The sequence below is a fragment of the Manduca sexta genome, chromosome 4 (genome assembly GCF_014839805.1).
Source record: "Manduca sexta isolate Smith_Timp_Sample1 chromosome 4, JHU_Msex_v1.0, whole genome shotgun sequence".
Classification (NCBI taxonomy): domain Eukaryota; kingdom Metazoa; phylum Arthropoda; class Insecta; order Lepidoptera; family Sphingidae; genus Manduca; species Manduca sexta.
The window spans coordinates 7,248,411-7,264,330 of NC_051118.1; the positions used below are offsets into that span (position 1 = coordinate 7,248,411).

Here is a 15,920-nt window from a genome sequence, read left to right on the forward strand (position 1 = left end):
TGCTGTTATTATCGAGGAAGGACGGGACTCAGACTTAGAGGGATTATTATAAATACTATTTTAGCGGCGGAAAGGTGAAAGAAATTCGGAGGTGGTATATATGCTGCACGTCGCGCAAATTGTGCAAGCATGATTCAGGATCGATGTCGCCATCGATGTTGAGATGGTATACATCGATTGTACCGTCACACAATCTTAACACTTTCGAAGCGACGCGGATTTTTATATACTTTCCATTCCTGCGGCACAACGCGTTTTACACCTGGCCTTGAATCTATAATCTTTTCTTAGTTGCTTTGTTAGTAAGACATGTGCAAGATGTTTCGGACCTGGTTTCGATCACAATCCTACTGGACTGCTTCGATGGCGTAGTTGGGTACGTATGCGGTTGCACACCGCTCTGAGATCTCAGATACCAATCTCGCATAAGCAAAGTCATACTGAAGTTAACTGGCATTGAATTTTTGAACTCCTGCCTACCCATTCAGGAAAAAAGGTGATGTGTGTCTTGTTATATAAACCAAAAGAATGATAACGAATAAACTTCTGATATAATTTTCCATTTCTCTCTTGTTAAACAAACATTGACAAAATATAAAGATAGTTTAAAAAGTCAAAAAACACAAACTCTGCCATGTCATTACGTAAAACTTTACGCCTCTCATTTCTTATGTAACTTTATTTACTTATACAATAAGTGCAACATGGACTAAAACCTAGGAAACAATACTACCACAAAGGATCTTAAAAAAAATCGCTCAATAAATAAAAAAAACATACCTAATAGGACGACACATAGCTTCGTTCGCAACATTGATAAATCCCATTGCCACTTCTTCCATACACATCTGAAATTCAAATAACATAGACAATTATTTCATCACAACTCTATAAAACCATATTGCTTAATAATAACAAAAAAAAACCATATTATTTAAATTGCCTCAAAGGACCAATATCCAGTCTATAAAAACTAAAAAAGTTTTACCTCTTTTCCGCCATCTTGTTTTAAAAAAGTGTTTATATCATCGGTCATTTTATTAAACGCTGCGACCGTAGCGTCCTTATCTAACGCTTCGTTTTCATTCGGACCGAAGATTTTCGGGAAATATTCTGGGAGAAGTCGACCTGTAACAAAAAATCCGATGACTAATTATTCAAACATAATTATTGCTAGCATTATAACAAAAATACTTATAATCGCCACAATCGCCAGTCATTGTCTTGATCGTAAACAAACTTTAATATAATATAAACTCCGTCATCACAATGATTAATAAAATTAAATACCATCATGCGCACTATCATTACCGTCATCATGACATCATCATTATTGTTATATTCGTTATCAACATTACCACCAGCATTTTATTAATAGTCATCTGCCATCTACAGTGAACAATATCAAAACTAATTTAAGCCCAAATCATTGTATAGATAAATTCCTAATTCGAATTAAAGGTTTCATATAGTACACGCATAGAACTAAAATTTTGAAATAAATTCGAAATTTGACGACAATAGAGTACCGGACACATTTTTGTTCTTTACTATTATGAAATATTTACCTACTGTATATAAATTATAACACAGAAGGAATTATTAAAATCCAATAAAAATCAACAACTTATAAGTCTTGGAATGTCGGAGGAAGGGGTAATTAACAAGAAACAGAAAAGAGACGAAGTGCCCACATTTGACGTCATCGGGAATAGGGGACCGGACTCATTTTTGTTCTTTATTATTATCAAATATTTACGTTATATAAATTATAACACAGAAAGAATTATTTAAATCCGGTAAAAAATTAACAAGTTATAAGTCTTTTAATTTCGGTAGAAGGGGTAAGTAACAAGAAACAGAAAAGAGGCGCAATACCCACGTGTGACGTCATCGGGCATTGCGACGCATGCGAAAGATAGAGATGAAGCGATATCCCTACTTCGCGCCCACTTCGGCACATAGTAATATTTGAAATATGAATTACTGGATCATTTTTTAACCAATTTTAATGCAGTTTTCGCAGGAGGGTTTCTTTATCGTATTATCAATCATTACATATAGAATAATGTACAAAATCGAACACAGGCCGGTCCCCTATTGCGACGCGTTCGAAAGAAAGAGATGAAGCGATATCCTCACAACGCGCCCACTTCTGGGGCTATATTTTCTATCCCGCACGTTATTTTAACCGTGCGTAACAAGCACATAACACAACGCATCATGTTTAGGACTATAGAAATTTGGCTTACAGAATACCATTCCACGCACATTTCTCGAAGATAACATGACACGGCCGCGTTACGCGTTTACACTATCATACAGAATAAGGGCCCTGCACGTTACAATATTTGAAATATGAATTACTAGTCCATTCTTTAACCAATTTTTATGCAGTTTTCGCAGACGTGCTTCTTTTTCGTATTATTAACCATTACATATAGAATAATGAACAAAATCAAACATAGGCCGGTTCCCTAATACACTACATATATCTTACCTAGAAGCAGGTTAGCATCAGTAACAGCAAGCGGACCCCCCTTCCTGTAGCAAGCAGGGCCGGGCTCGGCGCCGGCGGACTCGGGCCCCGCCACGAACAGACCCGAACGAAAGAACAGCATCGAACCTCCGCCTGCTGCTACTGTGTTTATATCTGGAAGAGAATAATTAACGTCATTATTTCTTGAGTGTCTTCTTGGTATATTTGTATTGCCAGCACGTTGTGGCACCCCTTTAAGATCCTAGGCTTGAATTTCAGGTCGGACAAAGTGACATTTGGATTTTTCTATCTACTACGAAAGGTTCGCACTTCGCTCCCTATCACTTCATTGGACGGAACACACACAGTGAAAAGCAGATGTTCTGGTTGCATCTCGGCCTACTCCTTCGAGGGTAAAGGCGTGATATGTGTTTCTTTAGTAACCAATGGAGTGAATTTCTTAAGGCTTACCTTATGGACTTTTACAATCAAACTCCAAGCAATCAAAATCAAACCTTTTTTAGCTGAAAACCATCGAATCATGAATAAATAGTGAGTATTACTGTAGTAATTAATGCAGTGCTGCTCTATGTAGTAATTTCTAAGTGTCTCTTCATAATACCAGAAAAACATTGCACTTTCATCAAAAACAATACACCATTAGTCATTCAGTTCCATAAGAAACATTATCTATTACTATACAATAAATAATTTTGTACACAAGGCTTATATTCCTTACCCAACTGCGGTGCCTGTATGGTGACTCCGGCTGTTGTAGCCTCGTGTACATGCTCTAGCGCACCAGCGTATCTTGACACGTCAGTAGACGTACCACCCATGTCGAAACCTAGAATATTTGGTACCATAACTTCTAAAACACCTCTAAAAAATTTAATAAACATCACTCCTAGTAAATTATCTAAGTACGAAATAGGTATGCAGCCCACCACTATACGCTACACTGCAAATCTGGTTAGCCCGGATCGTCAAGAACTCCCTATTATAATATTATCAGGAACTGAATTTCTCAAGTTAGAAAATTATGAAACTACCTTTTTAACTCTTGTGTTGCCACTTCTTACTTGATAGAGCTATATAAATAAACACATACTTTAATATAGTTAACTAAATATCAAATTGTAATTACAAATAAAAATTATGTGTATATTGTTTGTGAATTATCGCATGCTGTAACGGTAAAGGAAAACATCGTGAGGAAACCTGCGTACCTAAGGTGTTCTCTATAGGAATTTCCAGGGTGTGTGAAGTCTACCAATCCGCACTAGGCCAGCGTGGTGGACTAAGGCCTAATCCCTTTCAGCAGTAGAGGAGGCCCGTGCCCAACAGTGGGACAGTATATAATACAGGGCTGGTATTATATTATATAATAATTACCAATAACCGGTAAGCCAGTCTCCTTTTGATATGACGTCATAGCATAACCAACTACGCCTCCCGCTGGACCAGACAGAATAGCTCTAGATCCATTAAATCTAAAAATAAAATTGTGATTACAATAAGCATAGTTATTTTCATGTGTAAATTCTTAAATATGTGAATCCCTTCGAGCCGAACTTCGGCCGCGCCGGCCAATCAGTACGAAGATCAGCCAGGTACCCAGGAGATATAGTGCACAAGTGTGTGCGTTAATGATTCTGATTTACATTATAATGATAATAACGGTAATATAGATATTTATGACCAGACATCAATGGCTGATAATAATAATGAAGGTGATGATTATTATGGTAACAATAATGACGATGATAAAGATGATTATGATAGTAATGATGAAACATCTTTCAATACATAACTCACAAATTCATAGGCGTCAGTCCGCCATCAGATTGCATGAACAGCACATTGGCTCCCTTCAGTCCATCTGAGAATCCATCAGCGAAGCTCCTCACGTACTCTTTGATGTGAGGAGTAAGGTAAGCATCTGCTGATGCTGTGAACCCTCGTGGCACCATGCGGACCATGGAGGTCACGGAATGTGAGAGGGAAACTTGCTTGAAGCCTGGTAGTAATATTTATATCAGTAGATAAGCGTTTTGGTTTTTACATTGTTTAGTTCTTTATCAAGAAATATTAAGGTTTCTACCTATGTGTACAAAAAAGGTAGTGATTTTTTTGTTTTATTTTTTTCCAGCAGGGCAGCCCATCCAAACTGCTTATAATACTTTACTAAACTCTCGTGTGATTAGATATTTAAAATAAAAATCTGTGGAATTGGGAGTCCATGTGTGATATTTTAAATTTAAATTATCTCACCTATACCATCAGCGATTTTCCCTATCCTCAGCTCGTGGTCATGATACGTATAACTATGAGCCAGCACCACCGCCACACTCTCTATCCCTTTCTCCTTTAATGCCATCAGATCTTTCCTCACAGCATCCTCATCTAAATCTTTGATTACCAACATCTTCTCTCCGGTAGTGCCTACCACTGCCTTCCAGTTAACATCCTTTTTCATCTGACATCTATCTTCTAATGCTGGAATGACCCTGCAGTCAACTTCTACGACTTCGGAGTATAGAATTCCTGGGCGTTTGATATCCTGGAATTAAATTAGTGATGTACAAAAAATTACCCAGATGTTTAAAGAGATATGAAATAACTCGGCTAATAGGTGAAACATTTAAACAGTTGAATGAATTATGAAATAGTTGCGCTTTAAAATATTTACATCTAGAATTATTACTATTTCGAATTATCAACTGTAATTTATGACAATTATATGTAATATTATTATGTATATTTTTTTGCATAGTATTTCTATATACATCCATAAAAAACTACATTTTATTAATGCAATACAAAACAGTGACTGAAATATTATTTTTTAACTTGACGCCAAATTGAAAATCATAAACCATAACTGGTAGATTCATAAGAGCACCCCATAATGGCGGTTTGGCAAGCAGGTCAAAGTTGGAACACTCACCAATTGAAATATATGCGGCCTAGCCTGGTTTCCTATAAGTAGTAAATCCTTAAATCCTTTGTTAATAACCAGCGCCATGTTGGCTCCTTTCCTTTCCAACAACGCATTAGTTGCCACTGTTGTGCCCATTCTTATAGACTCTATCAGCGAAGAATTCACTTTGCCGTCTTTGTCTAACGCATTACCTGTTTCCTGTGGAATTTAATATAATTGAATACGCCTAATCTAATATTAACGTATTGGCTCTGGGAACTATTAAACACACACATCACACATTTATCCCCGAAGGGATATGCATAGGCGTAACCAGGGCACCCACTTTTCGCCAAGTGAGTTCCGTCTCATGATGTGATAGCGAATCAGTACGGGAACTATTAAGAATGTCATATCTAAGCATAGACTCAAAATATAACTTAGGTATAGGGCTAAGAATTAGATGTAGGGCTCCTTTACGACAAACTACACCAATGTTCAAAAAGAGCTTTTTAGAACATCACTCTTTTACTCAAAAATAAGTCATTTGAATTAACCAAGAGAAAGGGATGGATATATTTTTATACGCAGTTAGTGTTAAGATACCTCTTGTAAAATTCGTCTGATCGCTTCTCTAGGAGCATCGTCATAGTTCTGTGGGTCGACAGACAGCAGCTTCATAACGCGAACTTTTCCATTGGGACATCTGGCATATACATCTGTGAAAGTGCCTCCACGGTCTAAGGCAAACTGGAAACCTTTGGTACCCATTATTTAAATCTGAAAGAAGGAATTCACCCCCTATTTATTCTACGAAATTATACTGTAATTCGTAATGTTATACCAAAAATAATGATTTTTATTTGATTTTTTTAGCTTGTTTGTGTCATGTCAAGAAACAATAAATATTATATACTTATAGTTAGCATTTTTTTGATAATGGCACGGCATAGCGACCTCACTGTACCTGATGATAAGTGGCGTCCGATAGAATGTCGACTGACGAGAGATGATTACCCCTCAGTAGTCAACACAATTATGCCGGCCTGTTGGAATCGGATACACACAGGCTGATCCAGAAACGCGACACAGTTACGTAGGCCACTATGGCGAGTTTTAACACGTTGTGTATGGTGGTCACTATCCAGGCGGATATAAACTATATCCTACCACCAACAGCATAGAATAATAACTATGTTAAGAAATAAAAATTGGGTATAGTTATTTTACAATTCTGAGCGTAATTAATAATAAACAAAATATAATATCATTTCAGTTATGTACCATAAATGACCCGAGAAAATTTATGCTCAACAAAAAAAGGTGCTCAATGTAGTTATGATTATAGATTTTCCTGATTTAAAAATAATTAATATTGTTTTAAACCTTATCGTAATAGGTTTAAATTTACTACATCTATTTATTTATGTAGACTACTTACCAAGTTGATTATGGTGAAAACAAGATTATACTCAACATCAATATTTATATTCTATATATGATATGAATTAACTGTTATAGTACAAATCTGATACTATCTGAATTGTTACAAAGAACACTCATCCTTGATATCAATCAATATACAAACCTCATAAAAGTCTAAATTTTCAATGGAGTATTACAACATACTTATCTGACAATGAGCTCTAATAAGATGAAACTGAATCTGTACTGATAAAGAATGGGACAAGGAAATTAAACTCTATTATAGTTTGATAAAGAATATTTTTGCTTGCCATTTTATAACAGAATGAATATGCTGTTTCTAAAATAGACTTATTTGATTTGTAAGAAGGTATTGTGTGATTATTTCTATTACACAATAATTTTGATAAATTTCTCAGAAATCAGAGCACATAGTTATAGTAAAAATTTGAAAATTTGGGGAAAAAAAGTATGTTTGGTAGATCATAAACTGCTGAATGGATTTTGACAGACACACTTAATTTTTGAGCGCCATATCAGCTGATTGAACAATTGGATTTTAAGATGCATTCAGCCATTGACAAAAACTATAGCAACATAAACCGTGGGCTTCCAAAAACCAGGCTTCAAATACTTAAGTTAAACAATAAATTATATTTTTAATGTAATATCTCACATAGTTGCTTGTAATTAACTATCTTAGTCAATGCCTGAAGACTTGAAATGTCGAAGTAGCATTTTTTTCATTATTAAAGAGTTACTTAATTATAATAAATAAATTTTGGCAAATTTTGTGTCAGTACATATTGTGTACATGAAGGCTTTTACAAATTTGGAAAATGTGAAGTTCAAATGGAGAGAAGTGCAAAAAAGTTAAATTTATATAAGTAAATTGATACAAGTATAAGAAAAGAATAAGTCGAATTACAACCACTGGTAATCATTAAATACCTTTCACAATTAATTATTACATGTGTAAGAAGGTATTTATCCCAAAATATATCCTTAAATATATTTTCCTAACATAGAAAATACAATTTATCCTTTATTGTCTTATAAACTATTTTGAAAAATATGTGCTTTTCCTTTTTATTACTATAAGTTCAATATATTCATACAAAAGTTAATTACTCAAACAATGTATAATTAAAACCTAGTAAAATTACAAGGTTACAAATTGTTTTTTCATTACCTTTCCTTAATTCTATGAGAACAGTCCTTCGCAGTTTGAACTCTAATAGCCCACTATTATCACCACATACAAGTGTCGACAGCAAGCACTGAACTGATATGAGATAACTGATAACAAAGGATTTGAATGTAATCATTTATCTTTTAATTACTATTTCGATTTTCTCTTTCTTACGAGTGCAGTTTTTGATAAGCTATCTCTTTCTCGACGTTTATGTCAATTGTCATTAAACTGACATATTATTTAATGGAATCCCTGAGAATCTTCTATTATAGACCAGCTGATCAATTGAAAATTTTGACTCTTTTTTATTTTACGTGAAATAAAACTTACGACTATTCCATCCTTTCAAATTTTCATTATTTTTCCCTATTTACTTAAAAATATTTTTCTCATGTAAAAATTTATAACTTTTCGCATAACATTTTTATGAAATTTCAATATTTGAACGTAACTCAATCCGTAAACATAACCTCACTTTTATTGCAAATGTCAATTATTGTCAATTCTTTGCTACATCGCTGGGTATTCTTTTATGTTATGTTTTTATAATTTTTCACAAAAGAGATTAGTATCATTAGGTGATTATTTAAGAAGAATGGGCAGGAAAAATCGCAATGTCAATAAATTTGCTCAACGTAAACGTGAAAAGAGAGAACAGGTAAGTACAAATCATAACCTAAAATTTAGTAAACATACTTAAAAACTCTAAAATCTTTTTGTATTTTAGGAAAAAAATCCACAAGAAAAACCAAGTGGTGACACACGAAAGGATTACGAAGAAATAGTGAGAGAAAATGCGACTTTTGAACAGTATTATAAGGTAATTTTGGTTAAAAAATATTTTTTAAAAAACAACCCAAAAAAAAACAAAAATTATTTATTTTTCACATAAATAATTTGATTATATTAAAAATACTAGCCTTTAGATAAACAACTTTTTTGTTAAATTGGCACTCAATAAGACTATTCAGCTATAACTACATTATTGAAAAAATCTTTTAGACTCAAAAAGTATGCCCCGATGAAGAATGGTCCACCTTCATGGCATCCCTCAAGGAGAATCTCCCGACAGCCTTCAGGATAACTGGTTCAAAAGCGGAAGCCGATGCATTAATGAAGGTTATCAGCAGTAACTACTTCTCTGCATTGTTGAACGGAGAAGTAAAAGATGATGGGACCAATGAGATAATCAAGCCAGTCAATGTGCCATGGTTAGAATGTTAATTCGTTTCTTATAGCTATATTTTACCCACAGCTCCGTCTGTGAAAAATAATCTGTTTTAAATATTTCCTAGGATAAATAGTTGTCTATAACATTTAGAACTGTTGTAACTTTCTATTATTAAAAAAAATGTTTACAAATTTCTGAGATTACCGCATTCAAACAAACAACTTTATTTTTATATTAGTATAGGTTATTAGTAGAAAAAAATATTCCATATCATATTTGAAAACAATTGGATAACAAACAACACTTCAGTGTTTGTATTTCCAATCTATGAAAGAGATCAATCAAACATTTTTAAACTTAAATTTTACATTTAATATTAGTTTCTTGTTATACAATATTATGCTATTAATAATGTTTATTGATTGAGTAAGCACATGCTGGTCACATCTCAATAATTACTTGTTATATTATATTTATTATATTGCCTTACAATCCGTTATCTCGCCAGGTATCCTGGAGGCTTTGCATGGCAAGTGAAGCTGTCCCGCACAGACATCAGACGTAGCGAGACTCTGTACAAGCTGCACAACTTCTTGGTAGCAGAGACCGCTGCGGGCGGTGTGTCGAGGCAGGAGCAGGTGTCCATGATACCACCTGTGGCTCTTGATGTCAAACCACATCACAAGGTAGATTGTTTATTACGAAATGATCATCCCATACTGGCTCACTGCCTTTTACTTAATAATTTGCTGTCTTTAATTAATCTTTATCAAAGAGACTAAATATTTTAAGCGTGAAAAGTGTCTTATGGAAGGTTAAGTGAATGAGTCTTATCCTCTCAATCCTGGGCGAATTGTGTTATAAAAAACTATATAGTATAATATTTTCTGAGTGGAATATTGAAGTCAAAGCCTCGTTCTCCACAGCCCACATGCTGTCATAAGTAAACAAAAAAGTTAAAATAACCAAAATGCAATTTGTAAAATTTGTATCATGATTCTAAAATTCCTTTTTTTTAAGGTATTGGATATGTGCGCTGCTCCCGGTTCAAAAACAGCCCAATTGATAGAGTTCCTACAGGCAGAAGAAGACAAGATGCCTACAGGTATAGTGTACAAATATAGCACATATATTAACACCTTTTTCCCCTAATAGAGTAGATGTGTAACCAATGTGCATGCTTTTTATTGTGTGATTTTGTCCCATGATACCTATTACCATATTCTGAGTTACAATAAGAGAAAAACTCAATATAATAATAACAGTACCCATGTAACTATCTCGCGTTCTATCATCAGCCTATTTAAGGCACGGGGTCGTCCAATAATCACGTGACGCTCGAAAGGGGCGGAGGAGTTCAGAAATAAGATTACGAAATATGACAAGGAGAGGGCGGGGGTTTAAGTTATTAAAAAACATCATGTAATGGACGACCCCCAATGTATAATGATCTCCCGTCAGTCCACACTATCTGGACTGTACTCCAAATTAGCATCAGCATCAGGGGCAGTTTGTTTTAGTTGTGCCTTTCAAAAAAAAAATGAAAACCCCTCACCCATATATTCTCTCAACGCACAACCTACTACTGGCTAAGTGGGGAAAAAAGGGGCCCTTCAACATATAACCCATATATTTTTAAAAATTATACATCGACAAGCAGTCTATATACAGGAATGTTCCAGGGTTCGTGATGGCCAACGATGTGGACAACTCCCGGTGCTACATGCTGGTGCACCAGGCCAAGCGGCTCAACTCTCCGTGCATCATCATCACCAACCACGACTCGGCGGTGATGCCCGCGCTGCGAGTCACCGATCCGCAGGTAAGATTTATGGAAAATGAGTAATATTGGTAGGAAAAAATTTTGGATGCAAGTATCTTTGGATCCCAAAAATATATTAGGTAAAGTGAATAAGAAAAATAATTTGATTTTTTAATGCAAAAAAAAATCTATTGCTATTTTTTTTTGGCTTTTTGTGGATGTGGGTTATTTCTTAATACAAAAAATATTATAAAAATGAACAAAAATATTTTTTTAAATAAAAAAAAAATATTACTACATTTTTTTCGTTTGATTGTTTTTTATTAGGCTCTTTTATGCACTAAAGAATTATCAGGAAACATGAGCAGACATTTTTACGAGCTCTATAATGAAATTGACCATGAACAACCTAATTGCTTACAATTTAAACTTCCTTAATTCTTATTCCAGGACCCAAGCAAAACAATTCCGTTAAAATTCGACAGAGTGCTGTGCGATGTGCCGTGTTCAGGTGACGCGACGCTCCGCAAGAACCCAGACATATGGCTCAAGTGGTCCGTCGGCAACGGGAACAATTTGCATGGGTAATTATTATTATTTACGTTTGGGTGAATGTTTTTTTTTTCTGAATTGGTAAAGGAAGCGAATCCATACAGCCATTGAACCATAACTATTAGTGTAAAAAATCAGAATAAATCGAAGGTTATTTTCTTAAATAATGAAATTTTAGCTATTTGATGATTTTAAAAATAGAATTTGTCTTTGTTTATAACCAAATTTTCGTTTTTTCTGTGTAATTTATATATTAATAAATGACAACCTTTCTGCTCCAAAATTTGCACTTTATAACCAAAAAAAGACTGCGCAATTTAATTTACCAATATTTATGGCATCCACAGCATACAATACCGCATCTTGAAGCGCGGATGCGAGTTGCTCGCCGTGGGCGGGCGGCTCGTGTACTCCACCTGCTCCTTCAACCCGGTGGAGAACGAGGCGGTGGTGGCGAGGGTCCTGAGGGAGGCCGACTGCTCACTCCAGCTCCGGGACGTGGCCGGGGAGCTGCCCGGACTCAAATACATCAAAGGTCAGTTATGCATATTGGAGTGTGGATGCGAACGGCTTAAGTATACGACTGTAAATGTTTAGAAATAGGTATTTAGTGCAATGACGAAAGGTTCATATTACCTGATTCGTGCCAGCTTCCCTTTTTGTCTTAGTTTTTGTTCCCCGTTAAATTAGCCGTGATATGTTTACTAAGTCATTTTTTGCCTCAGGAATACTTTTTGTAAATTTTCACCCTTCGCCATTGTTTCGTAGGGATATGATGGGAAAATAATACTCATGCTCCGCTTTTCTGGTTATTTTTATTATTAAGAAGGAAAAGGTAGTACATCATTGTACTACCTTGTACAGAAAAAACCAAAATTATTCAATGATTGCCATATTTTTTTTATAAAAGTCAAAGATGTGTGCCCTTGTGTTTTGAACCTGCGGACATTCGTCTTGACAGTCCGTTCCACTCCCATCTAGACTATCGAACATAAATTAATCTATTTTCTTCAGGCATGACCCACTGGCGCCCAGCATCCAAAGACATGGTGTTCTACGACAAATACGAAGACGTGCCGGAGCGGTGGCAGACTGTGGTGCGGCCGCAGATGTTCCCGCCGACTCCTGAGGAGATTGAAAAGTTCCACTTGGACAAATGGTATGCTCTCCTTCTCTCTCTCTTTCTCTCCCCCCCCTCTCTCTCTCTCTCGCTCTCTCTCTCTCTTTCTCTCTTCTTCTCTCTCTCCCTCTCTCTCTCTCTCTCTCGCTCTCTCTCTCTCTCTCTCTTTCTCTCTTCCTCTCTCTCTCTTATGTGTATTGTGTAATGATTGAAAGAGATAGCACTATTATCAATCGTTTTTAATAAACGATCCCAATCTGAATAATCAATCCGATTCCGATCAATATAAAACTTTTTTTATATGAACACTTCAAAGTGACCCCACTGCACCTGATGGTAAGTGGAGCGGTATTTCTTTTTCGAAAATTTTAACTTTGAAAAAAAGTAGCTTAAGTAAATTAGCCTTTAACCGTTGATATAATACTATCTACCCCTCAGACGTGATAGTGTTTATATATTTTCAGCATAAGAATACTGCCACACCATCAAGACACAGGTGGATTCTTCGTAGCAGTGTTCGAGAAGGTATCCCCCGTACCGTGGACAAACGAAAAAGATCCACAGTCAGAAAAATCAGAAGTAAAAGAGTCGAAAAAAGAACCGCCTCAGAAAAAAAGAAGAATAGGCGGCTACAGAGAAGACCCTTTTGTATTCTTCTCTGGCGATCAAGAAGATGTATACCCGTCGATAAAAGAGTTCTATGAAATGAAAGAAGATTTTGACGCGAAATGCCTGCTAACAAGATGTTATGTAGGCAAAAAGAAGAATATATATTTGGTGTCACCGATAGTGAAAGATGTTCTAAAGAAGAATGAGGCTAATATAAAGGTGATAAACACTGGTGTGAAGACGTTTGTAAGGTGTGACAATAAGAATATGACATGTCCGTTCAGGTGAGGTTTTATCAAAAAAAATTATTATTAGTTTGTGTATTAGTTATAGTTGTATTACGGTACGACTGCGGTGAGGTCTCGGGTTTGATCCCCGGGCTGGGCAGTGATATTGGGACTTTTACTCAATGTCAGCCCGGAGTCTGGAATTGGAGCCCGATATGACGATAGGCTCGCTCCCTATCACATCATGGGACAGAACACTTAGCGAAAAGTGGGTGCCCTAGTTGCGCCTATGTATACCCCTTCGGGATATAAATGCGTGGTGATGTGTGTGTGATTCCACAGGAGAGGTGACACCAAACAGGGCAAGTCGTGAAATACATATTATGTAAAATTACTAATTTAATTAAATCATTCCCAGATTATCCCAAGAAGGTCTGCAAAGCATAATACAGTTCATAGGAACAAAGAGGCGGGTGGACATCCTAAGGGAAGACCTGATCGTGGTGCTGCAAAACGACAACCCCTCCACACCGCCCGACATCTCCAGGTTTACTGAACACACGCAAAACCAGCTCAAGGAGTTAGGTTAGTTTTTTTTTTTTAATTTAAAGTAGTATAGTGTAGTATTTGAAGAATTTTTATTCGGACACGCAACATCGATTTAAATTATTTATATCGATCCGAAAAAATATTGAACATTAATTATAAATTTATGAATGTACCGAAACATCGATGTGTTTTTTTCTAAATATAACTTGTGACGCTCGTGCGTATGCGTGTGTACGCGTGCGTATATACACGAATCTGTGCGTGCGCATGTCTAGGCGTGTATATATAACTAATTTCTATACATAGTGCTGTGTATTTGTGTGCAGAAATGACTTCCAACAGTTATACCACGAAAAATATTTTACTAGAGGATATATGATTTATAAGTCATTTCATCCATAAATATGTGTCACCACGTTTTTAAAGGAAATGTTGCAAGATAAGGGGACTGATCCAAGGCACAACCTCGTCGCTATTCAACGTAGTGTATGTGTGCACTGATGCTGCTCACGCGCACTGTAAGCGATTAGGGAAGGTAGTGGGCGCGTCTTCGTGGATGAAATGATCTATATACAAATGAATGTTTACAGCAACCGGCAGCTGCGTGCTAGAGTACAAGGATAAGGAATCGAACCTGCGGCTGACGTTGGTGGGGTGGCGCGGGGTTCACTCGCTACGAGCCTATACGGCCACACCCGACACCGTGCATTATTTGAGGCTACTCGGAGCTGATACAAGCAAATATGGTACTTATATTATTTTAAAATAAATACCAAACTCCTGAAAGAGTTTAGGCTCGGATAAAAAATATTTTTAAATTCTAACTTTAACTACGTCGGTGGTGTAGTTGTATTGCACGCGCAGTACGATTTCCGCTCTAAGGTCCCGGGCACGAATCCCGAGTCGGGCAAAGTGATAAGTTTTTCTTCTCAGAATCAGCCCGGTGTGTTGAATTTTGCTCGATATGACGATAAGCTCGCCAATTATCACATCATGGCAGGAGACACGTGACGAAAAGCTAATGCACTAATTACACCGCTGCCTACCCCTTCGGAGATAAAGGAGTTCGAGCTTTTGCTCGCAGCATCGCTCCCGTGAAGGAGTTTTTCGGGATACATTTTTTTGCGACTTACTTGATATGTATTATTATGACTAACATACACAAAATCACTATTAATTGTAGCCTACATGTTATTCTGATGTATAACTAATTATCCTGTACAGTTTCATCCAAATCCGTTCAGTAGATTTTTCGTGAAAAAGAAACAAACATACATCCATCCTCACGAACTTTTGCCTTTATAATATTAGTAGTATATCAATCCAAGACATTGTATATCAAATTTCATCATTAGTTAATTAACAAAACTTTCTACATCCACTTTTAATATTACCAAGAAGTAAGATTATAATTCATTGATATATTTTCAGAGGTAAACAAATTCAAAGCGGCAGAAGAACAATCGGAAACAGACGTTTCGAATGTCGACGCAATGGAAGTGTCAAACGCTGAAGAGAAACAGACAGAGAGCGTAGAAGATAACGAAGAAGATACGCAGACTGAGAGCATAGAAGACGCAGAAGAAGCTCAGAGTAGCAAATAATGTACAGGCGCGGGTCGTGATGTTGGATGCTATTTAATGTATCTGTTTGACCTGCGCATTGACAAATATAATAAAATTATTGCTATTTAAACTATTTGTTTTCTTTGATATACCATGCATACAGCCGTGCTAAGCGCAAAAGCGGTATGTCAGGGAAACCTTATTTCAAGATAATCGAAGTTTTTTAAATATAATTTTGTATGTAAAACTGAGGTAGAAACTCTTTTAAGGCTTTTTTAACAAGTTCTAAAGAAGATACCGTTATTTAGGTAAGCTCATTGGATGGGTATTTCTTTAAGCTATC

At 36.0% G+C, this 15,920-nt stretch overlaps 2 protein-coding genes across 2 annotated transcripts in view; one reads left to right on the forward strand and one right to left on the reverse strand.

The window, feature by feature from the left end:
* Positions 1 to 8,171, reverse strand: part of LOC115444476 (5-oxoprolinase) — a 34,955-nt gene extending 26,784 nt beyond the window's left edge. The window contains exons 1-10 of the mRNA XM_037440614.1: positions 8,020 to 8,171; positions 6,009 to 6,182; positions 5,430 to 5,621; positions 4,754 to 5,042; positions 4,298 to 4,499; positions 3,875 to 3,972; positions 3,219 to 3,326; positions 2,501 to 2,653; positions 989 to 1,128; positions 781 to 848 (exon numbers count right to left, since the gene is read on the reverse strand). Coding sequence (XP_037296511.1) covers positions 781 to 848; positions 989 to 1,128; positions 2,501 to 2,653; positions 3,219 to 3,326; positions 3,875 to 3,972; positions 4,298 to 4,499; positions 4,754 to 5,042; positions 5,430 to 5,621; positions 6,009 to 6,173 — 1,415 coding nt within the window. The 5' untranslated portion in view covers positions 6,174 to 6,182; positions 8,020 to 8,171. The remainder of the gene's footprint in view (positions 1 to 780; positions 849 to 988; positions 1,129 to 2,500; positions 2,654 to 3,218; positions 3,327 to 3,874; positions 3,973 to 4,297; positions 4,500 to 4,753; positions 5,043 to 5,429; positions 5,622 to 6,008; positions 6,183 to 8,019) is intronic.
* Positions 8,172 to 8,491: 320 nt separating this feature from the next.
* On the forward strand, positions 8,492 to 15,707 carry LOC115444490 (tRNA (cytosine(34)-C(5))-methyltransferase). Its single transcript, XM_030170267.2, has 13 exons — positions 8,492 to 8,680; positions 8,750 to 8,842; positions 9,025 to 9,233; positions 9,702 to 9,879; positions 10,214 to 10,298; positions 10,876 to 11,015; positions 11,406 to 11,539; positions 11,855 to 12,042; positions 12,522 to 12,666; positions 13,092 to 13,520; positions 13,882 to 14,048; positions 14,603 to 14,758; positions 15,444 to 15,707. Exons 1-13 carry the CDS (start codon positions 8,555 to 8,557, stop codon positions 15,614 to 15,616), a joined length of 2,223 nt encoding a protein of 740 aa, XP_030026127.2. The 5' UTR covers positions 8,492 to 8,554; the 3' UTR covers positions 15,617 to 15,707.
* Positions 15,708 to 15,920: the final 213 nt, after the last annotated feature.

Coding starts and splice junctions, on each gene's coding strand:
- LOC115444490 (XM_030170267.2), top strand. CDS start 8,555: ATGTTATGTTTTTATAATTTTTCACAAAAGAGATTAGTATCATTAGGT. Junction 11,540..11,854: donor AACGGGAACAATTTGCATGG/GTAATTATTATT, acceptor TGGCATCCACAG/CATACAATACCGCATCTTGA. Junction 14,049..14,602: donor AAACCAGCTCAAGGAGTTAG/GTTAGTTTTTTT, acceptor GAATGTTTACAG/CAACCGGCAGCTGCGTGCTA.